Source organism: Erithacus rubecula (genome assembly GCF_903797595.1).
Source record: "Erithacus rubecula genome assembly, chromosome: 2".
Lineage (NCBI taxonomy): Eukaryota > Metazoa > Chordata > Aves > Passeriformes > Muscicapidae > Erithacus > Erithacus rubecula.
The window spans coordinates 108,255,894-108,282,782 of record NC_136685.1 but is presented as its reverse complement, the minus strand read 5'-3'; the positions used below and the strand labels follow the sequence as shown (position 1 = coordinate 108,282,782).

The following is a 26,889-nucleotide window of genomic DNA, read 5'->3' as shown; positions in this document are numbered from 1 at the left end:
AGGACAGCATCTTTGGAATAGCAGGGCTTCTAGGGAAGGACAGCATCCGTGGAGTAGCAGCGCTTCTGGGGAAAGACAGCATCCCTGGGATAGCAGTGCTGCCGGCTGGAAAGTATCCTTGGAATAGCAGCGCTTCTGGGGAAGGACAGCATCCCTCTGTTGCTGCCTGCCGGAGAGGACAGCATCCTTGGAATAGCTGGACTTCTCTTCTGCTCTTCACACGGTAAGATCCCAAACTGTGTCAGACTAGCCCAACAAAGAACCGAGAATATGCAAGCAGCGATCCCAACCTGTGTCAGACTAGCCCAGCAAAAACCTGAGGATATGCAAACAGCGATCCCAACCTGTGTCAGTCTAACTCAACAAAGAACCGAGCATATGCAAGCAACGATCCCAAATTGTGTCAGACTAGCCCAACAAAGAACTGAGGATATGCAAGCAACGATCCCCAGCATGGAATGGGCTGCCCAGGGAGGTCTGGAGCTCCGTCCCTGGAGGTGTCCAAGGAACAGCTGGACGTGGCACTCGCTGCTCTGGGCTGGGTGATGAGGTGGAGATCGGTCACGGGTTGCACTCGATGATCTCGGAGGTCTTTTCTAACCTCAGCGATTCCATGATTCTGGGGTTTCCGTATTTCAAAGGGCTGTCTGCGCTTGTCCAGCTCTAAGCCTGCTGCTCTGCCCTTGCTGGGAAGTGCTGCCAACACAATAAACTAGCAGAAGTGATCGCATGGTGCTCCTGGGTGTTTATTTCTGGAATAAATGTGAAAACGTGCCTTAGGGGCACATGTAACAAGTCCCATTATGGCTGTGCGTGGGGACAATTAAGTGGTGAAAGAGCTCATGCGTCGGCTGGGTGAAATAGAGGAGTAAGAATTCCTCCTGGCACTTTGGATAAGGAATTATGAAAATAGCAAATTCCTTCTTGTCATTGCTGGGGAATTCCAGGAGAAGGAGTGCCGAGGGATTCACTGCTTCCCTCCGCACCTGCTCTGCGATTCCACGGGGGATCCCAGACCCCCAGCTCGGTGCGGGGGAGGCTCCGGGCTCCGGCCCCGCCCCGGGCCCGTCATCCGCCGGCGCCGGGGCTGCCCCGTTGCGCGGTGACCATGGCGGAGCGGCGGGCGCGGGGGCCGCTGCAGCGGGTGCAGCGCCGGAGCCGCGAGCTGCTGGGGCAGGTACCGGGGCTGTACCGGGGTTATACCAGAGCCGGTACCGGGGCTCCCCCTGACCCCCCGTGCCCTGTTGCAGGTGGAGGCGCTGCGGGCGGAGAGCGCGGCTGCGACCCCCGGGCAGCGGGAGCAGCTTTGGCTGAGGTGACGGGGATCCCGACCCCATCCCCAATCCCATCCCTCGATCCCATCGCCTCTCGTACCCTCAGTAGGGTTCATTCCCTCTGAGCCTTTCCTCTCCTAATTGTACACCTTTCTCCCAGCCCCTTCTCCCTCTCTGGACACATCCCAAACCCCCCTGGATGCATTTATGTCACCTGCTCTGGGTGATCCTCGATGAGCTCCAGAGGTCCATCCCAATCCCAGCTGTTCTGGGATTCTGTCAAATGCTGCTTTTTGGGGTTTGGAATTCTCAACCTGCACATTAAATGTCAGCAGCTGTGGTTTGGGTCAGAATTTTAAGACAATACCATCTGCCTGTCTATTCAATGCAGATGTACACAGCTGAAGGAATTGGTGGAGGAGAATACAAAAGCTCTTCATGCTTTGAAAAAAGTAAGTGTGGAGATTAATTTGTGGTTTTCTCCAAAATTCACCTTGGAAAGTGGTTAAAGAAAATCAGTGTTCTATTTTAGATGCCTCAGGACAAGAGCAATGCCCAGCTTGTGATCTCTCCAATTTATACTTCTTTATATCCATTTATATAGTTTAAAAACTTTAATGCTTTATTTTGTCCAAGCCTCAGGTGAAAACAGAGTCACCTAGGCAGAGTGAAAGGGTAAGAAAATTCTCACTAAAGAGGGAGTGACAGCAGCCTCAGGAAGGGAAAATCTTGTAAGGCATGTCTGGAAAAACTGATTTTATAGAGGAACTTGGATTCTTTGAGCAATTTATTGGGGAACTTTAATTTTTGGGGCATTTTTTGGGTTCTCTGTCAGGCTGACGAGCCAGCACCCGTGGGGAATTACAGTCAGAGGAAGGAAGAGGAAGAAAAGCTGTTGCTAAAACTCTCCCAGCAGCTGCAGAAACTCCTTCTTGTCCTGGATCAGGATAATGTGACAAAGAATTATGCAGGGTGAGTAGCTGAAAATACAAAATGCAACCTGGTCTTTTAAAGGATGGCTGGGATGGACCTTGAAAAATCATTATCTCACCTCCTTAATTAGCGGAAAATAACAGAAGAGTAAAAAAAGAAGTGCTCAGGAGAGAGAGAGAAGTCATTGATGACTTGCTGGGATTTTCTCAGGGTGTTGGATAATGGCTGGAATATGAGGTTTGGAGGAGCTTCTTCAGGACACAGAGAACAACACAGGAATGAAAATGCTGTATCTGAATAATAGTAATAATGGTGGAAATGATACTAATAAATCGTTTGATTTGTTTTGGGTAGGGATGAAGAACATGAGAAAGGTGCTCATGCAGAAGAGGGAAATGAAGAAGAGGAGGAGAGTGAAGATGAAGAAAGTGAGGAGGAAGACACTGAAGAAGATGATGAGAAGTTGTTGGATGATCCAAATGTTAGAGAATGTGTTGCTGTTGGGAACTTTGATGCCCAGCAGGAAGGGGATCTCACATTTGTGGTAAATGTTTCCCTGTAAAGGGTTTTTCCTGCAGATCACTGAGTTAAGCAGTAACTATAATGATTTTGGGATTCAGCCAGCTGTGGGATTTCGGAAGAAACTGGAGTTGGGTCCTTTTTCATTTAAATGTGTTTTTTTTTGTCTCTGTCTCTTCCTGCAATGCCAAAGAAAGGTGAAATCCTGCTCATACATGACAAGAAGGCAGATGGCTGGTGGGTAGCTGAAAATTCCAAGGGGGAGAGAGGCCTCGTTCCCAGAACCTACCTGGCGGTTGGTGTGCTGTCCTAACCTCACCTTTGCTGCACAGACTCATGATCATATCTGCACAAAATGCACTCTGCTGTTTGGAAATAAAGCCAGTCATTTGCAAATAACTCCATGGTTTTATCCATGGGGATGGAGATATCCATCACCAGCAGCATTTCTGTGCCTTGGGAAGTTGTGGCAGGGAAGTTTCTTGAATATGAAAGTCAGAGTCTTTGTTGCTAAATTCTGAGGACTCCAAGCTGCTGTGGATTTATTTGGGGTTTTAATAATCTATCTGAAATGGGAATCCATATAAATGTGGGGCTGTTTTCTGCATCACAGAGATAAAATCTCCTTTTCTAAACTTACATTACCATGGGCTATAGTTGGAGAAGGCATTTTTAAGAACAGAACTGGGAAGAAATCAAGCCCTTTGCCATTTTAAATATGAATTCCAGGTTCCTAAAGAAGAGGAAGAAAGCCAGGAGGAGTCAGAAGAACACATAGAAGTGGTGGATGAAACAGCAGATGGAACTGAAATTAAAAAAAGGTAAATTGAATGTCTCAGATGTGGTTATGAAGCTGCTGCTGTTTGAAAACAGAGCAATATTTAGAGGTCAAATTTTTGTTGAGGTGAGGATTTACTAGAAATGCCTCTATTTTCTTCCAGAACAGATTCCCACTGGAGTGCTGTCCGAGCCATTGCAGAGGTGGGTGCCCCTCTCACACTGCAGCTATTCACCTGCCATAATGCTCTTTATTTTGTAGACAAGCTGTGCCTTTTCCCAAACACTGTGTCTCATATCACAGACCACTGTTCTTAATCAACATCTGTGTTTTGGGAGTTTTTGGTAGCAAGAAATGCCCCAGAACTGCTTCAGAGGAGGTGACTGATATCCCAAGTTGCTGGCTGTAAACAGAGCTGTAAATTAGGATGAAATCAGCTGTTAAACAGCAGGAACAGTAACATCTTCTTTTCTTTGTTTTTTTTAGAATGACACTGTGGAGGTGCTGACCACCACAGGGGCAGTTCCTGCAGGATTCCGCCCATCCATGCTTTTCCAGCTCCTGCAGGAAGGTAAGGATTTCACCTGGCTGGATTCTCTGTGCTGGATTTCTCCACCCTGGCCACCAGCCCTGTTGGACCCCAATCTGTATTGCTTAATTTTAATTAATTGGCTAACTGGCTATATTTGACCCGTCAAATAATGTATTTTAAAGTTTCCTCTTTGGAAGTTCGTTCCTGTTGTCTTTGCAGGAAATTATGATTTTTTAAAAAATTTTAATCTTCCCTTTTTCTCAAGCATATTTTGTAGTCTCTTTGCCAAATATATTAAGATATCTCATGTGTTGTTAGTCTTTCTGTTTAAAGCTGTTTAATCTCTTTTTAAAATTAACTTATTGTGCTTTGGGATGAAATGCCTGAGAACACTCACAAATAGTAAACAGTGCTCATGGCAGATAATTCCATAGTTTTGTGCAGTCAAATATTCAACTGGGCATGAATTTTGGGCGTTGTCCTTTTTGGCACAACAAAGATAATTTGAAAAATGAAGAGTTTTTAAATTTACTCTTGTTGTAGGTGAAGAGTTTCAAGCAAGTCACTATTTGCAACCTGAGCTTACCACATCCCAGCTGGCTTTTAAAGACTTGGTGTGGAACTCTGAGAAAAATACTGTGAGTATTGCAGGGGGACACCAACTTAATGTGCCTTCTTTCCTTTTGGCTACACCATTTCTGGAATATTTCTTCTGCTGGGGCTTTCTCTCTGTCCCACTGAACCATCCTTGGGGCAGAGCTAAAGGCTTGTGAAGAAATCCTGCTGCTACACTGTGGCTGGGAGAATCACCTCACTCCATAACCACAAATGACCCCCCGTTCCCTGGAGGTTTAACCCTCCTTCTGCTGTGTTTCAGATCCATCCTAGACCCACCAGAGTGTCCCTGATTGTCACTTTATGCAGCTGCAAGATGATCCCTCTGCCTGGAACTGGCGTGCGGGTCCTCAGCCGGCACGTCCGGCTCTGCCTCTTCGATGGCAGCCGGGTAAGGAGTGTCTGCTTCCCAAAAAAAGGGATCTGGATCTTCCAGAACCCTTCAGGTTCTGCTTCTGACAGCTCCTGCACACACAGCCTGCCTCCCAAGCTGCTTTATGCTCACACCAGTCTGGTTTGAGCCCAGTGGCCCAGAAGAAGAGAAGTGAATGATAAAACAGGCCAGACTGCATTGGAGCTGCTCCTGGCTCAGGGGGAGGGTCACACCCGGCCCTGGGGCTCAGGGCTGTGCTCTCTGCTGGGTGGCACTGGGAGGGGCTGGGGCGGCAGCTCCGTTTCTCTCAGTCCCTAATTTCGGGTCCCCCACCTGCCATTGTGCCTCCTTTGTGTTCCTGGTGATGAGTGTTTCCCGGGCTGGTCTCCTGGGATGGGCCTGGGTCAGATTCCTTCATCCTCTGTTCCTTTGTGTGTGTGCAGAGCAGCTTTTTATAAAAACATAACCCTGATTATCCAGCAGTTTTCTTCCAGTTGATTTTGTTATGTGCAGTGTTGGATCCATCTGGGATAACCCTGCATTTTCTGAAAGCAGCAGGGCTTTCCAGAAAAACTTGCCTTAGCTTTTTTCCCCCCACTTTAGGTGCTGAGTAACATCCACACAGTGAGAGCTACGTGGCTGCCTAAAAATCCTCAAACCTGGACCTTTTCTCCAAGGGTAGGTGACACAGCCACTGGCTGTTTACAGCTTCTTCCTTCAGAGTCACTAAGTGGAAAGACAATAAGGGGAGCAAGGTTTTGACTGGAGTTGCTTCTCTCCTCATTTTTGTGTGCAGTGGGATTGGGTCTGAAATCTTGAGTGAGGGATGTGCTTGATGGCATTTAAAAATCAAGATTTTTTTTATAGGTACATTAACTTTTTTTTTTCCTCCCTCTCTCTGTATCAGGTGATGGGCATCTTACCCAGCTTGCTTGATGGTGACTCTTTTGTCAGGTCCAACTCCCTGTCTTCAAACATTGGGATACTGTTTGAACTTGGCATCACTTACAAGTGCAATGTGAGTGTGGGGAGGTGCAGTGGGAATCACTCCAAGTGCAGGTTTACAAAGGGAACCAGTCAGAGAATAGGACTAGAGAATATTACTCATTAGAAAACAGGATTAGAGAATAGGATTACCTGGAAGGAGCCTACAGAAAAGATGGAGAGAGACTTTTCACAAGGTCATGTAGTGACAGGACAAGGGGGAATGATTTCCCACTATCAGAGGGCAAGGTTAGATGGGATTTGGGGCAGGAATTGTTCCCTGGGAGGGTGGGCAGGCCCTGGCACAGGGTGCCCAGAGAAGCTGTGACTGCCCCAGGATCCCTGGAAGTGTCCAAGGCCAGGCTGGATGAGGCTTGGAGCAACCTGGGATAGTGGAAGATAGCCCTGCCATCGCAGGGGGTGGAATGAGATGATCCTTAAAATCCTTTCCAACCATTGTGGGTTCTCTGATGGGAGAATATCCCTGACTAGAGGATAAAAGCCCCTCTGACTCATGGACATGAATGTCCCTATGCCAGCACTGAAGTAACTTGTGCCAGAGATCCCATCCCATGGGATCACAATGGATTAGTTCTCCCTTCACTTCTGCAGTTTTCCATCTCTGTGATTTATTTCAGGCTAATGCCCTGTACAGTTTGAAAATAAAGTTTTAACTGTTTTAGCAGCATGGACAGTGGTTTCCAGCTCCAGTTTACACAGATAGAGCCTGTCCATCTGGGATATGCTGCTGGAAAGCACAACAATAAATGGTAAAGCCAGAAGAACTACCCTCAGAGAAGGCAGACTGTGATTTTTAAACACCCAAGGATGAAAGAGGAAAAGGGGCATAACCACAACAGTTTTGATGTGGTTCCTGTTATTAATTGTGGTTCAGTTACTCATTCTGGGTCAGCTGCTCAAATAATTTACATTTCTCTTTTTTTTTAGTCAACAGGTGAAAGAGGAGAGCTGAGCTGTGGCTGGGCCTTTCTGAAGCTTTTCACTTCCAGTGGGATTCCTGTTCCTTCCAAGTGAGTTTGCTGCCTTTTCCTGCCCCCCCTGTTTTTCCACATAGATTTTTAGACATTTTAGATTTGTTTTAACTAAGAGTAAAGCTCATCTTTCACACTTACACTCTGCTGGGGCAAGGGACACATCCAGAGCAGTCCTTTATGATTCTGGCTCTTCCTTGCTGCATTATCCCTTTGAAAATTGGGAGACTGGTTCCCAAGAGCTGGAGTCAGGTAGGAGCTGTTGTGAATGAATCTCTCACTGCTCTTGGAGTGTGAATTGTATTTTGCAGCTGATTTATGATTAGTGGGTCCAGTCATCTGAAAGAATAATGAAGTGTATATATTTTTATTTTAATAAATGTAGGAAAACTTTCTCTTTATTGACAGAAATAATTAATTGTAGCTCAGACTTTCAGAACTTGGTTTTTACCAAATATTGGTGGACATATATATATTGTGTATTTGTATTCTGAATTTATCTGGGTTACAGCACAAAATACCCACAGGACACCTCTACTGTTTTAGAAGCCTCTAAATATCTTTTAAGTCTCATTTTTAAAATATTGTGCCACTATTTCATGAAGTAAGCATGGTATTACAGATTAAATTTCATGCTTATTTCAGCATGAAAGTCTCTTGGCACAACATTATTCTTTAGCATATTTTACATATGGATGATTTAAATTGTTGAAGTGATGATTCCTCAAAACCATTTTAGTGAAACAATTGCTAAATTCCATACAAGAAAAATACATGGGCTGTGGAAAAGAAACAATGTTGTTAATGGCTTTTAAAATAATTGACCTCCCAATATAATTAAATTCCAAAAATTATTGAATTCCCAGTATCAAAGAGACTTACATTTGTCTTTATTGACAGGATGTATGAGCTGGTCCTGAGTGGTGGAACTCCCTATGAGAGAGGTGTTGAGGTTGACCCATCAATATCAAGGAGAGGTGTGGTTTCTTTTTAATATAATATAAGCATAATAATGTGATTAATGCTGCATCCCCTTCAGCCTGGTTTGGGTTTATAGTGTGTTCTGGTTTTGCATGTATTTCATTATTTATCTGCTTTTGTTTTGGCTGTGGGGAGCTGGGTGGTGCCAGGCTAACTAAACTCAAAAGAGTTCTCAACCCACTGAAATGCTCATTTTTGTAATATAATTCTTGCTGTTGTTTCAAACTGACTGCTTGAATCTGGGCTCTTTATTCCTGCAGCAGGCTCTGGGGTTTTCCAGCAGTTTCTGAGCCTCAGGAAACAACCTGTGCTGCTGGTGAAAGTGAAATCACCAAGTGTGCACACAAAAGACATCCTGAAGTGAGTCCTTGTGCTTCCATGGAATGAAAAAGTGCTCCAGCTAGCTTGGAGAAAGCTGCAGTGTTTGCAGTAAACATCTCAACTCACTTTCCCAACAGTTTCCTCCCTGAAACATTGATTGGGGGCATGTGCTACATCCATCTCCTGGTGTTCTACAGGCAGATCCTGGGAGATGCCCTCCTGAAGGACAGGATGAGCATGCAAAGCACAGGTGAGCTCTGCAGGAAGGTTCATCCAGGGAATGACTCTCTCCACAGCCTCCCTTTGGTAAGAGTGTGTTTTTGGCACTCAGGCTAAGTTAGCCTCTTTGTTTTTAGTTTTTAATTATTATTTACTTATTGACAGCAGGGAGACACAGAAGTTGGAGAGTTCTGGTTTTGGAGCTCAGTGTCTTGCTCTGATTATTCAGCAGAACTAGTTTATAGCCTTCTCCATTTAAAAACCAACTTGAAATAAGGAAAAATCACATTTCTTAACCATACTACATATGAATTTGTATAGGTGAGAACTGCCACACTTACCTGATTTGATCTTCATAATTTAGGACAGCAGATCAGGCTGATGAGCTCTCCTGGAGTGAAATTGCATCCCTTTGGATTCAGACTTCATTTGAAGTCATTGAAAGGCTTTATCCCAGAAGTTGTTCTGGTGGCTGTGCAACTAAAGAAGATTTCTGTTATTTGAAAATCCACCATCACTTTAGGAATGGACAACTGAAAATGTCTATTCTACTTCCCAGAAGTCATCAGTCCTGGCTCTCTTCCCCAAAATGTTTTGGCATTAGTAAATGCTTCATGTTTACCAAACTTCCCATCAGCTTCAAGGTGAAGAAACAAGAGTACATTCAATATTTGAAATCACACAATAAGGAAAACACTTCAGGCAAAATCCTGCTCTCTGTCACTTTTGGAATTTTATCCATAGTCTCATCAATTAAAATAATGACAAGAGCAGAGTGATTTCTCATGGAATGACCCAAAAAGCACCAGGACACCTGTGTTCCATTGGGAAAACTGGGAAAACTCACTGTTCTCCTAAAATGCCACACCAGACACATGAGCTGAGGTAGAACCCAAGTGTGTTCATGCATAACACCCAAAGCAAGCAGCACAATTGCAGCTGTGTACAAAAAAGACAGGTGCAGAAATGAGGGAAAACAGCCCTGGCAGGTAAATTGGGAAGGGCTCATGTTTGCTGCCATTGCCCATGCACAGCAGTGGGTTTGTGTGTCTCCTCTCCCAGCTGAACTCTGTCTCAGCCACTGACAACTGGCTGCAGTCACAACAGGTTTTAGAGATTTCCTCACCTTCCCTGCTCTGGAGAACTGTTACAGATCTTTTTCCCTTTGGAATAATCTGACAGGAGGGGATGAGCTGAATACTTGCATGCACCAGTACTTTGAAAACCATCCTGATTCTTCCTTAGCCTTCAATGTGTTTGTTTTCTGTTTCAGACTTGATCTGCAATCCTGTTTTAGCAACTTTCCCTCAGCTCCTGGATCAGCCAGACCTGATGGATGCACTTCGGGTATGTTAATTGTCAGGATTTCCAGGCAACATTTGAGCCTTTTTTTTTTGTCCTAGGAGAGGACAAAGCTCTCCACAGCCTTGGTCTGATTTTACATTTCATTTTAGAGTGCCTGGGCAGACAAAGAAAGAACATTGAAGAGAATTGAGAAGGTAACAAACTACAGGTTTTTCTTTCCATATATTCAGGGTAATTCCAACTAGCTGCTCCCTGCCAGTGCAATTGCTGCTTAGCTTTTCCTCTCACTGTACATCTGTTTAGAAAACAGTTATGTAAATGCAGTTCTTAACATTTCTCACCCAGATTTATAACAGTAAACCAGGAGCAGGTGGAAAACGAAATTAACTTGTAAATTTTATTTCAGTGTGTTATGGGAGAAGCTGTTACAGGTTGGTACACAGTGTGGCTCCCTGTCATGCTGTGCTTCCAACAGCCAGCTGGTAAAAGCTTTCCATGGATACAAAAGGGGCTGTGTATGCCCATGGAATCATCTTCTCCAAACTCTGAGCTTCAGTCCTCCCACAATGTTCAGATCTCCCTACCCCAGACAGTTGTAATCCCATGTTTTGGCACACACACAGCTGGAGAACTGACCTGGGCTCACCCACACCTTGTCCTACCTCCCATGCCCCAGACAGAGCAACTGCAGGAACTGAATGAGAAAGCCCTTGGCTGTCAGAGCTGGATTTCCTGGGAGCAGCAGTGGGATATTTCACTCCCTGTGCACACTCCTGAATTGATGCACGAGGATGGCTCCTGCTGAGTCAGAGCAGCTTCTTCAGGGCCATTCATCCAAAAGGAAAGCAGATCTGCTCACGGAATTGGCAACTCCCTGGGATCCCAGAACCAGCCAGTTCTACCTGACTGGCATGTGCCACTCCCAGGGGAGGATTGCTGCCTGCTGAGTGCTCCCTCCTTGCATGGTTCCTGGGGCTGAGCTGTGAAATGCTCTCCTGGGGCTGGGATCTTTCCCACGTGTTTGAGAATTGGCCAGGCTGATCCTTTGTCTCTGGGTTTTCCAAGCTGATCTTTACCATGCACAAAGAGGGGGACGACAGTGCCCAGGGGCAGCGTCACCTCTGGCTCCAAGGAGTGGGATCAGAGCCACACTCCACCCAGGACAGCAGGGAAATTAGAGGAGTTTGGGCTTCCAGGGCAGGGAGGATGTGGCAGTGCTTTTAGGAAATATAAATATCCCCCAGCAAAGGGCTCTTGGTGCCTGTAGTGTGTGGGAAGGCTGGCAGAGTTCAGGGTGCAGGTTTGTTGATATGCTGGAGGCTTATCTGAGATAACATGTGTGTGTTTAGGAAGGTCAAATCTCTTCCCCTTGTCTTCCTGGGAAGTGGCAGTGAATTGTTTAGGTTTTTTCCCAAGTACATTACTTGGAAGAGTGCTTGGCAAACACCACATGGAGTATTTTCAAACACTCTTCTCTGCAGAGAGACCAAGAATTCCTGAAGTCTGCATTTGTCCTGGTGTACCACGACTCTGTGTTCCCTCTGCTGTGCTCCACCTTCCTCCCCAGCTACAGATGGGCTGAGGAAGAGGTGGAATTGTCCCGCTGGAAGGTGATCCATGACTTCCTGAAAAGGAGCCAGGAGAAGGATGGTGCACTGGAGTACCTGCTGTCATCAGAGAACACCCACAGAGCCTTTGACATCTCAGAGCTGGCCTATGATTTCTTAGGAGAAGTGAGAGAAAACAATCCTGGAGAATGAACAATTCAGGCTCTTCTAAGGACATGATAACAAGAAAATTAAATTCTTACCAAAGAGGTTGTGTAGGATCTGAATGGTAAATGGGTATTTTAGCACAATCAAGATGTTGAGAGAGATTAAAATTATTTTTTCCGTTTATTGACTGGAAATTGTATTTTAAATATTTAGCTTTTCTGCGTTAAACAAGGCTCTGATTGCCTGTTACCACCTGTTGTAGCCATGTCAGGTGTCATACTTTGCCTTTTTCTCCTCTGGTGCAGCTTCCAATTAATTTCCAGGGTTGTTTTAATCAGGGTGAACAAAAGGCTCTTTGTGCCAGTCCCCCAGGAGCAGGGAAGGGGAAGAGCAGGGATCTTTAAGAATGCTGCTGAGCAAGGGCAGCCAGCTGAGGAGGAGAATCCTCTCTTACCCAACCAGTGGCCAGCAGGTTGCTCTGTTTTTACACTGTTTGCCTGTTCTTCTCCCCCACTCAAGAGAAGGCTGGGTGACTCCCAGGAATGTGCCTGACCCAAGAGAAATAGCAGCTGCTGGGATCCTGGGAATGCTGCATTTCCCTGGGATTATTTCCTCTGCTGACCCCTGAGTGCCTGTGGCCACAGGCTCTGTGTGCTGCCCACTCCCAGAGGGAAGTGATTAATCCACTTTCTCCTTGGTGCTGGAGCATCTGGATGCTTCCTGCAGAGACATTGCCACTGAGTCAGGGATTTAAGCCCAGGCCAGGCTCAGTTTTGTCTAGCAAGACTTATAACAAGATTTTTTAAAGCCTCCACTGCATGGAGCCAAAAAGCAGCTCCCACTGGAGTATCTGTAAACTGGAGCCTCCAGAAATACCACAGAACACTTCCCCCTGCCTAGGAAGGGCTCAGACAAGAGCCATGGATTTGATCTTTGCTCTGTGTTGTGCAAGAGCTTGGCACAGAAGCCGAGTTCCTGGGGCATCACCTGTCTCACCTAGCAGATATCTCTCTGGGACAGTGTCTTCCTCCTGCTGTAGCCCATTGCCCGAGTTAATGGGGTCATTGTGTCCTCTCTGGGCCACCAGGCCACCAGCTTGCCATCCCAGCCCTTAGCTGGGAGTCCTGGGGCCAGGCACAGTGCACTGGATGATACAGCAAGTGCTTCCCGAATCCAAAATGCACTTGCCAGGAGGCAGAAATTCCTGCAGCTGTCTTTCAAACCTTACTGGGCACTCGGGAGCACATTGCCAAACCCTCCTGGTGTGTTTGTAAAATTTACCTGCTGGTTTCTGAAGGCTGGATGGGTGTGGAGGGGTCTGACGTGACCACGGAGCAGAAACCTGCACAGAAAGGGGAGGAGGCAACAACGGTGGAAGCAAAAATATTTCAGGCTTGGAAACGTGCCAAGGACAACTGTTTGCAGGAAACATTTCTGTTCCGGCAAGGTGTAGGAAGCTTTTTTGGCTTTTCCCTCCAGCTAATGACCTTGCAGTGGTGGCGGTGGGGCCGGGGTCCCGCTGTCCCATCTCTGTGGCATCCCGGCTGGCAGTGGGATGCACCGAGCCTCCGCAGCCTCCGGCGGTGCCAGGGCCGGGCCGGGCCGGTTCCTGTGCTTACGTGCGGCGGGCGTGTCCCTTAAATCCCGCACGGGAGCGGCGCGGGGCAGGCGGGCGCCAGCGGAGCCCGGCGCAGCGGTGTCAGCGGAGGAGAGATGGCCTCGGTGGGTCCCTCTGCAGCCTCCACGCAGCCCGCCCTGCCCTCCGGACCCGCCGTCTTCAAAACCATCCCCTACGCCTTCATCCTGCCCGAGATCGTGAGTATGCCCCCCGGCACCCGCTCCTGCCTGAAATCCCCCGAAACCATCCCGAAGGCAGCATTGCTGGGGACTGGCATCTTGGCTGGGAGCTGGTGCTGAATGCACACAGCATTCCTGACGGGGTTTTTAGGGACAGCTCGAGGATGAAGTACACTCAGCTCCATCCCAGCCTGTGTGAGGGTCACTGGCTGCCGAGGGGCTTGGAGAGGCTGGAGAGCTGCTGGCTCACTAAGGGTACACGAGCAGTTCTTGTTATCATGTAGAAACGGCTTGAAAAATCACGGGAATTTTGCTCTCTGTATCAAGTCCTTCCAGGCGTTGAAGACAATTGGGCGCCTTGTAATGTGTGATTCCATGATCCTTTCAATTGCTTCTGGGTCCAGAGGGCATCCAGTGGGACTGGCTGGTGTACTTTGTCATGGAGCACGGGCAACCCCCACGCCCCGTGCTCCACAGGCACAATCCCTGCCCGTGGCACTGGGCTCAGCTGCAATCCCAGGGGTTTCACCCACCACACAGGGCTCATCCTGATAACCCTGAGTGCTTTCTGTGCTCACTGAATATTTTGGGTGGATCCAGAGTGAGCGACTCGCTCCAGGCTGGTGCGTGGAGCTGAGAGGAGACTTCCTCATGCTGGGATCCCAAGCCCCAGAGATTCACAAGCAGGGCAGGGCTGGGTTGAGGCAGCCATTCATTTTTCCCAGATAAAAGCACATTTTCTGGCTTCTCCACTGAATCCCTCGGGGTGAGACATTTCCTTGTGTGGAAGGCAACAGCAAACCCTTCCTTTCTGTGTGAACACTCATTTCCCATGAGTGTTCAGGGAAAGCGGTGCCAGCTCGCTTGTCGCACCGGGATGCTCTGGGAAAGATGCAGGAGTTCTGCTGGCTGCAGGACAGAGGCAAGGAGGGAACTGGGAAGGAAAAGAGCTTTTCCTCATCCCACTCTCATCAGAGGCGCCTGCTTGTCCCCGGCAGGTCTGCGGGACCTGGGTGTGGATCCTCGTGGCCGCTACCTCGGTCTCCTTGCCGCTGCTGCAGGGATGGGTGATGTACGTGTCCCTCACCTCCTGCCTCATCTCCCTGCTGCTCCTCCTCAGCTACCTCCTCGGCTTCCACAAGAACAGCGAGAACTGGAAAGTGCTGGTAAGGAGGGGATGGAACGTGGGCAGGGCCAGTGACCCACCAGCCCTTCCCTGCTTTTGCCTGGACTGGGAAATCCAGTTGAGACCAGTGCCTGGGAGGGCTCGGTCGCAGCCCATCCTGCCCCACTGACAGTGAGTGCTGCCTCGTGTTGCAGGACAGTTTGTACCACGGTGCCACAGCCATTCTGTACATGAGCGCCGCTGTCCTGCAGGCCAACGCCACCATCAACTCTGAGTTCGGCATCAACGCGCCGCTCAACTACCAGCTCAACTGCGCCGCCTCGGTGAGTGCAGAGCAGCCTGGGGCAGAACCACACACAGCTGCTCCTGGCAGAGGCAGCAGCACTGCTACAGCCACAGCAGAGCCTCCCACACTGGGCCCAGCTGCAGCTCTCACCTCTGTGGGTTGTGCAGCTAGCGACAGCCCAACGTGGCTGGATCCTGGGAAAAGCTGAGGCTTTGCCTTTCCTTTGAGGCTGGGAGAGCACTGGGAGGAGATGGGGTTTGACTCTGCCAGCTGACCCTTCTTCTTCCTCTCTTTGTGCAGTTCTTTGCCTTCCTCACGACCTTCTTGTACATCCTCCATGCCTTCAGCATCTACTACCAGTGATCTTGGCAGCACCACATTCACCTCCACAGGACGAGGGCTTTCCCAGTGTGGGAGACCCTGCTGTCTTCCCCAGGTGTTCCTGCCCCAGCCCTGTCACCAGGCCTCAGGAACAGCAGGTCCTTTTGCACTTCATCACAGGAGGGATTTTGCTGGGACATTTCCTGCCTTGCCCGGGGGCTACGCAAGGGGAGGGGCTGGGCACAGCCCTGGAGCCTCCAACTCTGACATTCTGCCAAATATTGACACCAAGGAAAGGAGAAAAAAAAAATAATCACTGTTCCTTCAGCAAACAGTCTCCTTTCTTATGTAATTTGCCTTTCTCTGGTTCAGCTCCATCCCTCTCCAACACAAATTCATAACAACGATACAAGATTGTGCTCCTTGACTTTCAGATGGTTTCATTTGGTAAATGCTGTATTTGGAATAAAGCGTCAATGACAGATTGTGACTACTCTGTAAGCTGTGTTCACTGAACAAGCTCATTTTACTCCCCAAGGGTTAGAAGAGAAACAGAAAATGTTCACTTGGAAAACTTACAACAGATTTTAAACAAGCAAAACAGAACTCTTAGAAAATTTCTAGATGTAGTATAAAACTACAGCGTGAAAAGAATGATTACAACAGACATTTACAACTCTCCTCCCACATCTGCTTCCCATTACAAAACCTGCGGTGCGGAGTCCGGGCACTGGTGCTACTGGTGTCCCTCAGGCTCAGGGTGACCCGAGGGGGCTCCCTGCTGCAGGGAATCCTGCAGCTCTGGGGCAGAGCTGGCTGGCAGCAGGTCCAGGTAGAGCAGGTAGCTGTGCAGGCAGGCCGGCAGCGGCAGCTCCCGCACGGCGCGCTCCGAGCGCAGCCGCTCGCTCCCCAGCAGCGAGCGGATCTCCAGGCGGCACAGGTGGGACAGGGGAGGGAGGGAGGCTGCAAAGGGAACCCAGTCACACTCACAGCAGCTCTCACCACACAAACACATCGAATAATGTAAAAGGAAATATAGAGAAGTTCATCTCAATTTCCCCAAAATAACCCCCTTTTTCTTTTTAACTCCTAAAACATCCTCGTTAGCATCGCACATTCTAGAGGAAGTATTATTAAATGACACTATCACTTGGACAACTTAAAAATTATTACAGAACCTTTTAAAGAAGAATTTTCTTCGAAAGGAATCCATCTAAGGGTAGTTTTTCAGTCATATAACACATGACCTGCTTTTCTGAAGGCTGAACTAGAAAACTTCCTGCACAACCAATTGAATCTTTTTGGCTGGTCACATTTGGATTATGTGTGATTTACTGTCCAATACTTCATTGGAAATACAAATCAAATTAGAAAAATAAGACATAACTAAGTCATATTGCCATCTTCTAAATCTCCCCACCTGCAGTCTGGAAGCTGAATACATGGAGACATTATTTTCCTGCCTGTATTCCTTACCAAAATGGCTCTTGGAATTCCAAGTGAACTTCTTCTTGTATTGGGAAAAGTGTTGCTCCACAATTGGAGGAAGTCTGCTCCAATTCGTGAACTCCAGGACGAAATTAAGGACATCCTCACTCACAGAGAAAATCCTGCATAACAAAGACTTCCTTAAAATACCTTTTAAGAGCATTTGTATTACTAAATAAAAGACCAAAAATCATCACATGTGATACACAAGGGCAGTGAGATGTGCCCAGTCACTGAGTTGCAAACTTGTAGTGTGTTTACTACAGCTTGCAGAAAATACAAAGAATTCATAACTCTAAGTTTAATCCTGAAGTGCTCAATTAAATACAGAACATCACCAAGCTGTTATTTATATGTGGAAAAACTTCAATAATAATAATAATAATTAAAAAAAATCCGACTGGAATTTTTGCCACATTGTGTTAAACAAAACAGTCTCAAACTGCATCCGTTTCCTCTCCTCCCAGCCTTGGCCCAGCTTCACTTCCCATTTGTTTCCCATCCCTCCTGACCTATTTCTCCAATTGGAATTTCTTCTTGCCATGGCTGCATTAAAGTATCACACACACAATTTGGAGCTGAATTTGGGGGTTAATTAGAGATGTTAGGTACAAATTTGGGGAGTGATACTTTATTGCTAGCCTAGAGGAAGGCAATTCCCAGTCTGGCTTTCTTCCTAAATAAAACTGTTTCACTGCCTCCAGACTGACGTGTGAATGATTTATTTCAGACTTTCCACAACCCCTCCCGTTCCTGATGGTGGCAACTGATTATCAAGGGCCATCCTGTGAAAGCCCTCCTTCAGCAGCAGCCTTGCACACCAGCATGGGATGTTTAAGTAAATAAAGACAAGGCTCTCTTGCTCACCAGAACCTGCACATGAAATTCACGGGGTTGAAGCCAGCCAGGAGCAGGCAGGGCAGCCATTCCTTGTACTCCTTCTGTGCCATGCTGCTGTAGTGGATGAAGTCTCTTAATTCCTCCCCTGAGGGCAGGGAACAGCCCAGCCTCAGGAAGCGCCTGAACAGAGCAAACTTCTTATGGCACAGGCAGTGTGCCAAGTTAATCCCTCGCAGGGTGATCCCATATGTCAGGAGCACATCAACAAACTGATAATACCTGTGAGCAGGAGAAGGAACAGGGCATCCCATGAACTTTCCCTCAGAGAGCACCTAGCACCTTTTACATCTGTCTGCAATAGTGTATTTTAAAATGCTTTTTTAAAAATCCTTTTATCATCACCCACTGCAACAAGTAACAGGATAAGGACTGAGACTATGACTGGTGTTGCCTTTTAGTGATTAGATGTGGTGACATGTGTTACCTGCCTTGTTCACACAGCAAACACCTTCTCTGCATCCCTTCCTAAATTATTTATTATTATAAAGCAACATCAGGACAGAAAGGGAAAATTGCAGTCCAAGGATTTTTAAAGGCAGCTTCCCAGGAGCAGACCACAAAATAAACTCCCTACCAACAAACTTCATTAATTTAAATGGCAGCACCTATGCCATAAATGAATTTCATTCCACATACAAAGAAATCATCTGTTAAAATCTGAGACGATTCAAAAGCTGGTTTTGACAAGGTTTCCCTTGATGCAGCATATGAACAACATTTCCAGGACTTCACCTTAATATTCCCAAGGAGGAATATTAATGAGGAGTGTCTGCAAAGGGGGAACACACTGGAATTCTGGAAAAATATTAGATGATAGACAGCAGAGGAGGGAAGCAGGAAACCGTGCATTTAAAGTTAATTAATGCAAACACGATTATGAGTAACTTCAAGATAGGAGAGGTTTGCTTACTGCTTTTGGAAGACCATGCACATGGGGGACCTGCAGCTGAAGTCCAGGCACTCCTGAGCATCTGGGCTGAAGCCCTTAGTGAGCAGCAATTCCAGGCACTCCCTGTCCCCGCCGTACAGCGCCGAGTACACCGGGCTCACTTTGCCCTCGCCCTTGTCACAGACCCGGTCAGTGACAGGGATCAGCAGCTCCAGGATCCTGCAGGAGTTTAAAAACACTCTTTTCTGATCTTGTGCAATCATTCATCTTAAATACATGTCATTTTTTCACAGGGTTATTGCAGCTTTGGAAGAAAATCATGGCTTTTCACTCTTGAATTTGCAATTTTGTCATTCTATACTCCTGGCAAACATCGTGCTGTGGGATGGATTTGGGCTGGAAAGAAGTATGATAAACCAAACCAGGGACAGCCACTTCCTATTACCCAACAATTCTTTTTACAGCAACAGAACACCACTGCACGTTACATCCCAACCTCAAGGAAGTTTGGAAGCAAACTGGAAATGTGAGATGCAAACAAAATGAATTCTCAGTTCTGTGAAACAGAAAAATCGTTCTGTTTACAGCTCAAATCTCGTTAGTGACACCAGTTCCTTTGCTGCTGGAACTTACTGGTGCTGCACAAGAGCTGCCAGTGATGCATCATCATTTATATATTTAAGTGCTGTCCATGTGTGAATCATGGAGTTCCTGAGAGATCCTTCTCCCCAACAGCTACTCCCAAAACTTCCTTCCACTCTTGGCTCTCTGCTGTGGAACTGACTTGTATCTCTGAAATTGGGCAAAGCTACAAATGCATCCCTGGAAAGATTAAAGAAACTGTTTTGTGGCTTTGATTTTTCTGGCTGGTTCAGCTAATTCAATATTTGCATGCAATGACTTCTGCTACTTAATAGGGAATTATAATTAGCAGCTGTTCAAGTCATGCATAATGTATAATATGGTTATTTGTATTTTTAAATGGAAAAGTAATATAGCCATGGAGTCAATTGATATCTGGTTCAACACCGTGGAAAACTCTCTAAATTCACTAGGCTATGGATCAAACCCAGGTTAGATGCTGAATTAAAAATCATACAAGCACAGAATGGCTGGGGCTGGAAGGGACCTTAAAGGTGATCCAATTCCACCCCCTGCCACAGGCAGGGACATTTCCACTACCCCAGGTTTCTCCAAGCCCTGTCCAACTCATTCTGGAGCACTTCCAGGGATGGGGCAGCCACAGCTTCTCTGAGCACCCTGTGCCAAGGCCTTCCTACCCTCACAGGGAAGCATTTTTTCCTAATATTTCATCTAAACCTACTCCCTGTCAGTGTGGAAGAAACTAAGAGACATTTAAAATACGAAAATAATCAGAACTTCTAAACTACAGATCAATTTTTCTCCCTTTTAGGGCTGAACTTCCTCCTTTGGGGATCAGGCTTGTGTGCCCAGGACTTTCTGCAAGCACCTACTTTGCATGGCCCATCTCAGCTGCTGCATGAATGGGTAACTGCCAGTTATCCTCGTTGCAGTAGAGGTTTGGGTCTGCCCCTGCAGCCAGCAGCAGCTTCACACAGTTCAGGTGTCCCTCCTGTGCAGCAATCAGCAGGGGGGTGGCCCTGTCCTTGGCCTGGCAGTTGACATCTGCCCCTGACACAGAACAAAACATTATTTTTCACAGGGTGGATTCAAACTCAGCAAGTTCAAACCTCTAGCATTCAATGTGCAAGAGCAGAGATGAAACTGCATTTAGTGGGAGCTGATGGAAGCACAGCAAGGGAAATGAAGGGTCATGGTTACCATGGGACAGAAGCAGCTGCAGACTCTTCTGCTGGCCATACTGAGCAGCCACAAACAGGGGGGTAATTCCAAAGTCATCCTGACAATCCTTCCTGGCCCCTTTCTCCAGGAGCATCTGCATTATCTCAGTGGAACCCTGAAATAAATGTTCTTATTCTTACACCAGCAGGAAAGTGAGGAAATGGCATAACCTGTTTTCCTCCCAGAAATAATCAAACCCACAATATATTTAATATTCTGAAGATGCACTTAAAATTAATGGTAAAAGAAATTAAGCAAGTTCAAATTGATCACTTTAGCTCATTTACATGACAAATTCATTTGTGTGTGCTAGAACCATTATGCCAATAGATTTTAAAATATATGCTTATGACTGCTAGGGTAAGTTAGGAAAAAATTAGCTGACAAAAATGCAGTAATTATTAAATGAATCATTATCCCCCAGAATACACCAGTTACACAGAAATTACACAATGTGCTCACAGGTTACCTGAAAAGAAGCTTGGTGCAAAGGATTCCATCCTGACCAAGAATGAGAACCTTCAACATTTGCTCCATGCTGGAGCAGAAACTTGACAACCTCTGGGTGTTTATTTTCAACAGCTTGCATGGAACAACAATAATTAAAAAAAAAAAAAAAAAAAAAAAAAAAAAAAGAAGAAAAAAAAAGAAAGAAAATCTTATTGAAGAGTTTTAAAAAGAAATAATTTAAGTATTCGGATTTAAAAGGTCAAAAGGTCTCACTGCCAACTTCCTGAAACAATAATGATAATTCCTTTAAACTTGCCCATTCTTTTATATTTATATCTCCAAAACAACGTTGGAGAATGGAAATTATGCCACAATTCCCCCAAACTTGGAAAAAACTGGAAAACAAAGGGAAAGTGGCACCCATGATGTCTGGGTACAGAGGCAAGTAAACCAATAAATGTATTAATCAGATGATTTAGAGCCTCAGAGTGAGCATTACAGAAGCTTTAAGCATTCAATTAGGTCAAATATAAATCATAGAAAAAATGCTACAATAATGGACCTTAACTGCCAAACCAGGAATGTCAAAAATAAATATGTTTACATAAGAATTAGGGAGGAACTATAAAAACCAAAAGGCTCTGAAACAGCCTCATACAGACATGATCCTGAACCTCCTCAAGTTTTTCTGTGCTTGATGCAGAAAAACAGCTATAATTTTGTTTCAAAACACTCTCTGAATCAGATTCACCCATAAACAAAAGGTTATTTCCACACCCACTGCATCTCTGAGTCTAAAGCCTGGTATTCAGGGCTACAAAGAGATGGCAAGCAAGGAAGAAACTTTAACTCTGGTGAGTTTGAAGTTGGAGAAACTTGATTTTTAAGTGGTGGGACTGGAGGGGAGTTTGTGTCACCTAGGAAGAGCGGGGTGGTGGCAGACTCGGTGGTGATGTTGTTGAGGTCAGCCCCAGCTTCCAGGAGAATCTGGAGACATTCCAGGGAGCCATGCAGGGCTGAGAGGTGCACAGCACACAGCCCTTCAAATGTCCTCGAGTGGATGTAGTGCTCAGCTGGAGCTGCAGAGGAGAAAATGGGGGGAAAAAGGGGTATTTGCATTGAGAGGAATGTTGGATCTGCTGGGAGATTAGACTAGCACTGAGAGATAAAAGAAACAGTGGGATGGATTCCACTGGTTGATTAATGGAAAATATATTTGCCTTTAAAAACAAACTCTAGGTTTGCTGATAATTGAAATTGGATATTGAAAGATGAAAGAAGCAATTAGGAAAACCATGAATTCTATAAGAATTAGAAATTAAAAGGGAAGGTTATACATTAGAGGGGAATCTTAGGTACCAGGAAGTCTGTACCTCTCAAGTACCTCAGCCAATGGGGAAAGAGACAGGGAAATGTGGATGGGAAAACAGGATAAAAAGGAGACTGTGTCCTCCAAAACCTGAGGGAATGCCCTATGGCCTCTCCCTTTATTCAAATAAAGGGATTCCTCTGTCTCCTATTTGGACATAAACCTCTGGTGTTTGTGGATTAATTTTCCTGCCACCCCCAAACAAGGTTAGGATAAGTCTATGTAACTTGTATTTTCTGTCACAGGGTAATTTAGCAGAAAAACCATCTCCCAGGAGGTTTTCCTCACCTGCCTCGATGAGCAGCTTCAGGCACTCACTGGAATTGTGTGCTGCTGCCTCGTGGATGGGCAGCCACCTCCTGTTATCAGGGACATCCAGGCTGTAGCCACGAGCAATCAGCTCCCTGAGGATTTCCACGTTTCCTTCCCGGGCTGCCAGGCCCACGGCCGAGCAACGGTCAGAATAGGCTTCTGTGAAATCCATCCCTGCCACACAGCTCTGCAGGAGGGGAAAAAAACAAATAGATGTTTGTTGGTGCAGTATAGATGCCAGTGGGGTTCTGTTGAAGGAACTGTTGCCTGGAAAGGCTGAACAGAGACTAGACAGAGCAAAAGGAATAAAACAGGTATTTACTGAAAGGATCCACCTTGGGCCGTGCAAGAGCCCGGCCAGGGCAACACCCAAATCTAATCCAAGATGGATCCTGGTCACGAGTTTTTGCACTTTTATAAGTTTTGATTCATCTACATATTGGGGTCAGTTGTCCAACCATAGCCCCAGGCTGTGAAGACTGGGCTTTCCCCTTTCCCTTGCTGTTGTTTATCATTTTTGGGTAGCTAAAAAAGATTTTTTTTTTAGCTAGAAAGGAATTATTTTGCCTAACTACCCTGCAAAGAAAACCTACTAATACCTAATACAAAGTCCCAGAGTTACGCAGTAAGCAGCAGAGATTCTGAAAAACAGAAAAGCTGAAACCCAATGCACCAGAGAGGCAGACGGTGGTTTGTGGGGTTCGGGGGGGTGTTTGCGGGGCTGGGGCGGGGGCTCGGCGGGCGCTCGGGGATGGTTTGCGGGTTTCGGGGGTTTTGCGGCCGGGCCGATGAACGGCTGGGCGGCAGCGCCGCTCCCCGCGAGGCTCCGCAGCCGCCCCGGGGCCGCCCCGCGGCTCTGCGCAGGCCCCGCCGGGCCGGCCCGGCCGCCATGTGGGTGTTCGGCTACGGCTCCCTCATCTGGAAGGTGGATTTCCCTTACCAGGAGAAGCTGGTGGGGCGCATCCGAGGCTACAGCCGGCGCTTCTGGCAGGGCAGCACCGACCACCGCGGGGTGCCGGGCAAGGTGAGCCGGGGCCGGGGGGAGCGCGGAGCCGCGTCGGGCCCGGGCCCTGCCCCTGCCCCGCGGGGGCTGCGAGAAACCCGCAAATCAACCCGCGAGAAACCCGCAAATCAACCCGCGAGAAACCCGCAAATCAACCCGCCAGAAACACGCAAATCAACCCGCCAGAAACACGCAAATCAACCCGCGAGCTTCAGTCGGGGCTCAGAAATGCCCGCGTTTGCCAATTCTGGGGCGTTGAAAACCCCCGGTGAGGGGCGGGTGTGCGCAGGGAGTAAGAAAAGACAGAACTGTCGATCTAACTACCTCCCCTTCCCCTCGGTGTATTTTAACTTATTTTACTCTCAGGTAAAAATTAATTGATTGGGAAATACTTAAAGTTCTAAAATGCTTCGCAGTCTGAAAAGGAGAGAAAAAACCCACCAAGAAAAATAAGCTGAAAGGCCAAGTGACCATTCCCAATGTCACGTGTTTTTAAGCCAGGGGTGTAATTAATGATAAGGTGTAACCCGCACCCAGGAAACTCCGCTGTAAGCCTGGTTTAAAAAAGCGTCGGGGTTGTTTTAAAGAACACAGCTTGCCTCGTGGAAGGCTTCATCCACATGTAAATAACACTCGTTAGAAGCTCAAACACCGTGAAATAATTTGCACAGAGCTCAAAGATAGCACAGCTTGAGCCACCACTGACACAGGTTAAAGAGCAGGAAGGAGGAAAAAACAGTTGTTACAAATATGCAGCAATTTACATGTTAGCTGTATTTTTAAAATCCTTTCAAATGATTATTCCCTGTAGCACAAACATTAGTTAATTCCTCTCATTGTTAAGTATTTAGTGATTTGTTTCTTCATGTTTGTTATGGGTGGTCCCAGGCAAAACAAGGATTCAGCAAAGCAATTAACTAAATATCCTGCCCTTCCTTAGGCAAACAGATCCTTCTTCCATCACACAACCCACCTGAACGTGGAGTCCTCCTCAGTACTGCCCTTCATATTAAATCGAATCAGATTTAAATGAAATTTAATCAGTTGAGACCATAGTTACAGACACTCCTAGCAAGGACTGGAAAGTTGATTTCCACCATGTCTCTTTAATCCGTAATTCACAAAGATCTTTGTGACCCATTGTGAATGCACAAGTCAGGGAACTATCAATGGCTATGGAAAAAAACATTCCAAAAGGAACAGTGAAGTTATCTTGGATGTGTCATGGGAACAGACTCATTTCTCCTCAGGAAATAGGAATAATTTAGTGTTCATGTAGCTTTGTTGCCTTATTTTATCAGTCAGATCAGGAATAAATGGTTCATGCTGGGAGAAAACTCATTTGATGCCAAAAGTAGCAATTATAAACTGCAGATGTAGTTCACCATAGAGTTTTGTGTTTTAAAAATTTTATACAACAAACTGCAACTATTTTATTTCCAGCATTTACAAACTGGCTTGTTAGTTTTTCTTACAAGAATTAACTTGCTGGGGAAAACAAGCCATTTGCAAAGTATCCTCCCTCTGTCCAGTGAGGCTCCAAGGGCTCCTTGAGGACAGTTTTACATTAATGAAACTCTAAATTATCACTGTTACTGGATTGTTAATTAATTACCACTGTTTTGAACTGCAGCAGAGTCTGGACAGCACGTGTAAAGCAAACAGCATTTGACATTCAAACCCTCCCCATTTCTTAGTGCCTTTAATTTTTGTGTCACAGGCCCTGTCCACCCAGAATTTAACACGTTGTTTATTTTATCTAGTGCACACAAAAAGCTGCTCTCAGAAAATACTGACACTGGATCTGGACCTTGCTGGAATTGTGCTGGATTAGCTCTCCAAGTGTTTTATTCCTGTTCCTTGGTTTTTTTCTCGTTTTGGTTTGGTTTTGCTCATGACATGGGGCAAAAGCCTCTGACTGAATGCTGATTTCTTCTTTTAAATTTTAGCCTGGAAGAGTTGTGACCCTGGTTGAAGATGCTGAGGTACAGTACTGCTGTACAGAATGTCCTGTTGCATTTCCACTCATTAATTTTTGCTTTTCTACAATTAGGGAAAAATTCTCTCAGTGTAACTCTTGATTGTTTCAGATAATCAATATAAACTGGAAGTAGTTTGGGTCTGTTATTACCACAGGGATATTTTAAAATATATTCTGGAATAATCACTTTACTATCCAGTTGTGAGATGCAGAATTTGATATAAAGATACATCGAACGCACATGATTTGGTATCAACATGGAATGATAAATGTTTTCATTTCAGCTTCACAAGGTTTAACCAGATTGTGAAGGTATCTCAGCACACTTCAGGTGTGTAACAGGTGTGGGTGACCCTCAGGTCCTTGCCAAACTGTCACTAAACAGAAGGGCCCTGATCCAAATTCCTTCAAACTCAGCATTATTTAAATCTGTCGTGTTCAGAAATAAATTTTAGGAGGTCAGGGAGAAACTCTGTATCCTTAGTGGCCTGTAAGTGTGGCACATTAGGAATTAATTAAATTATGGGATATATAAATAGATACTTTTTGCTGTGTGGGGTTAAAGCCACCAGCTTTGGCCAATACCAAAGGGGCTTTTTGCTACTCCAAATATTAACGAAACAAGAAGTTGCTTTGTGAGAAAAATCTCAGCATTGGCAGAATGTGCAGTGAAAAAAAAAAAAAAAAAAGAAATCAATTTCTGCTCATCCTTCTAAGCGATTCTCCCCACTCAGGGCTGCGTGTGGGGCGTGGCTTACAGGCTGCCGGCGGGCAAGGAAGGAGAAGTGAAGGCTTACCTGGATTTCCGGGAGAAGGGAGGCTACAGGACCATCACGGTGATCTTCTACCCCAAGGACTCGGCGCTGCAACCCTTCGACGTGCTGCTGTACATCGGCACCCGCGACAACCCCAATTACCTGGGCCCCGCCCCGCTGGAGGACATCGCGCTGCAGATCCTGGGCGCCGCCGGGCCCAGCGGCAGGAACACGGAGTATCTGTTCGAGCTGGCCAATTCCGTCAGGAATCTCGCCCCCGAGGATGGCGATCAGCACCTCTTCTCCCTGGAGACGCTGGTCAAGGAGCTCCTGAGCAAACACCAGGACCTCAAGTGTCTATAAAGTGCTTGGCAAGCCGGCTCTGCCTTGGGAGGAGAGGTTTTGTTGGTTGGGGTGGTTCCTCTGATTCACGCTGCGTTCAGAATTAGGAATTGGTTACTGGAAAAATTATTTATTTCAGGAGTCCTGAAAAAAAAACCAAACAGCTAGGAGAGTGTTCTGGGTTTGAATTGGGTATCTCAGCTTTTCATCCTCAAGACAACCACTTAAACTTCTCTTTACGTTTTCTTATTATTTCAGGTTTGAAATGAATCCTTAGAATATTTTTCAGATCAGACAAGTTCCATAGATTTAAATGATAATTTGCTCCGATTCCAGACCACAATTCAGGAATTTCAAGTGGCTGGCCTAAATTGTGTAGTAATACATTTATATCAACATTCAGTTCCTCTGAAATTACGCCACTGAATTTGTCATCTCACCCTTTATACATTAATTTATCCCCTTAAGTGAATTAAGTTTTGATTCCAGACCACAAGGCAGGAAT

The 26,889-nt window shown here is 46.2% G+C and overlaps 4 protein-coding genes across 9 annotated transcripts; 3 read left to right on the top strand and 1 right to left on the bottom strand.

The window, feature by feature from the left end:
- Nucleotides 1-1,058: 1,058 nt before the first annotated feature.
- Nucleotides 1,059-11,722, top strand: NPHP1 (nephrocystin 1). 5 transcript variants are annotated; one of them, XM_079323997.1, is made up of 21 exons: nucleotides 1,059-1,177; nucleotides 1,251-1,315; nucleotides 1,666-1,726; nucleotides 2,110-2,246; nucleotides 2,562-2,751; nucleotides 2,920-3,021; nucleotides 3,456-3,547; nucleotides 3,668-3,707; nucleotides 3,991-4,075; nucleotides 4,580-4,674; nucleotides 4,914-5,042; nucleotides 5,628-5,702; nucleotides 5,932-6,042; nucleotides 6,695-6,771; nucleotides 6,956-7,039; nucleotides 7,901-7,977; nucleotides 8,242-8,341; nucleotides 8,440-8,552; nucleotides 9,795-9,868; nucleotides 9,976-10,020; nucleotides 11,308-11,722. In XM_079323997.1, exons 1-21 carry the CDS (start codon nucleotides 1,109-1,111, stop codon nucleotides 11,584-11,586), a joined length of 2,100 nt encoding a protein of 699 aa, XP_079180123.1. In that variant the 5' UTR covers nucleotides 1,059-1,108; the 3' UTR covers nucleotides 11,587-11,722. The 5 variants fall into 5 exon arrangements, with proteins under 5 accessions (XP_079180123.1, XP_079180124.1, XP_079180122.1 ...); XM_079323998.1 differs by having other exon boundaries at nucleotides 6,692-6,771; nucleotides 8,245-8,341; XM_079323996.1 differs by having other exon boundaries at nucleotides 6,692-6,771.
- A 1,244-nt stretch (nucleotides 11,723-12,966) lies between these two features.
- Nucleotides 12,967-15,533, top strand: MALL (mal, T cell differentiation protein like). The gene is made up of 4 exons (XM_079324038.1): nucleotides 12,967-13,356; nucleotides 14,337-14,504; nucleotides 14,659-14,787; nucleotides 15,051-15,533. The coding sequence occupies exons 1-4, from the start codon at nucleotides 13,255-13,257 to the stop codon at nucleotides 15,111-15,113; spliced, it is 462 nt and encodes a 153-aa protein (XP_079180164.1). The 5' UTR covers nucleotides 12,967-13,254; the 3' UTR covers nucleotides 15,114-15,533.
- On the bottom strand, nucleotides 15,395-22,484 carry ASB3 (ankyrin repeat and SOCS box containing 3). The gene is made up of 9 exons (XM_079324024.1): nucleotides 22,280-22,484; nucleotides 21,540-21,701; nucleotides 20,642-20,754; nucleotides 20,152-20,287; nucleotides 19,824-20,001; nucleotides 18,370-18,567; nucleotides 17,427-17,678; nucleotides 16,548-16,681; nucleotides 15,395-16,034 (listed from the first exon to the last, which is right to left on the bottom strand). The coding sequence occupies exons 1-9, from the start codon at nucleotides 22,473-22,475 to the stop codon at nucleotides 15,808-15,810; spliced, it is 1,596 nt and encodes a 531-aa protein (XP_079180150.1). The 5' UTR covers nucleotides 22,476-22,484; the 3' UTR covers nucleotides 15,395-15,807.
- A 583-nt stretch (nucleotides 22,485-23,067) lies between these two features.
- Nucleotides 23,068-26,677, top strand: CHAC2 (ChaC glutathione specific gamma-glutamylcyclotransferase 2). 2 transcript variants are annotated; one of them, XM_079323934.1, is made up of 3 exons: nucleotides 23,075-23,327; nucleotides 25,256-25,291; nucleotides 26,022-26,677. In XM_079323934.1, the coding sequence occupies exons 1-3, from the start codon at nucleotides 23,193-23,195 to the stop codon at nucleotides 26,403-26,405; spliced, it is 555 nt and encodes a 184-aa protein (XP_079180060.1). In that variant the 5' UTR covers nucleotides 23,075-23,192; the 3' UTR covers nucleotides 26,406-26,677. The 2 variants fall into 2 exon arrangements, with proteins under 2 accessions (XP_079180061.1, XP_079180060.1); XM_079323935.1 differs by lacking the exon at nucleotides 25,256-25,291 and having other exon boundaries at nucleotides 23,068-23,327.
- The last annotated feature ends 212 nt before the right edge of the window (nucleotides 26,678-26,889 follow it).

Excerpts from the sequence above, each read along its gene's own strand:
- MALL (XM_079324038.1), top strand. The coding sequence starts at position 13,255 with ATGGCCTCGGTGGGTCCCTCTGCAGCCTCCACGCAGCCCGCCCTGCCC. Across the intron at positions 13,357-14,336 it reads CCTTCATCCTGCCCGAGATC|GTCTGCGGGACCTGGGTGTG; the intron begins GTGAGTATGCCC and ends TGTCCCCGGCAG. Across the intron at positions 14,505-14,658 it reads GCGAGAACTGGAAAGTGCTG|GACAGTTTGTACCACGGTGC; the intron begins GTAAGGAGGGGA and ends CTCGTGTTGCAG.
- ASB3 (XM_079324024.1), bottom strand. The coding sequence starts at position 22,475 with ATGGATTTCACAGAAGCCTATTCTGACCGTTGCTCGGCCGTGGGCCTG. Across the intron at positions 20,755-21,539 it reads CACCACCCCGCTCTTCCTAG|CTGTTGAAAATAAACACCCA; the intron begins GTGACACAAACT and ends GTTCCATGCAAG. Across the intron at positions 20,002-20,151 it reads GCAGCTGCTTCTGTCCCATG|GGGCAGATGTCAACTGCCAG; the intron begins GTAACCATGACC and ends GTTCTGTGTCAG.
- CHAC2 (XM_079323934.1), top strand. The coding sequence starts at position 23,193 with ATGTGGGTGTTCGGCTACGGCTCCCTCATCTGGAAGGTGGATTTCCCT. Across the intron at positions 23,328-25,255 it reads ACCGCGGGGTGCCGGGCAAG|CCTGGAAGAGTTGTGACCCT; the intron begins GTGAGCCGGGGC and ends TTTAAATTTTAG. Across the intron at positions 25,292-26,021 it reads CCCTGGTTGAAGATGCTGAG|GGCTGCGTGTGGGGCGTGGC; the intron begins GTACAGTACTGC and ends CTCCCCACTCAG.
- NPHP1 (XM_079323996.1), top strand. The coding sequence starts at position 1,109 with ATGGCGGAGCGGCGGGCGCGGGGGCCGCTGCAGCGGGTGCAGCGCCGG. Across the intron at positions 3,548-3,667 it reads GGAACTGAAATTAAAAAAAG|AACAGATTCCCACTGGAGTG; the intron begins GTAAATTGAATG and ends ATTTTCTTCCAG. Across the intron at positions 7,040-7,900 it reads GGGATTCCTGTTCCTTCCAA|GATGTATGAGCTGGTCCTGA; the intron begins GTGAGTTTGCTG and ends CTTTATTGACAG.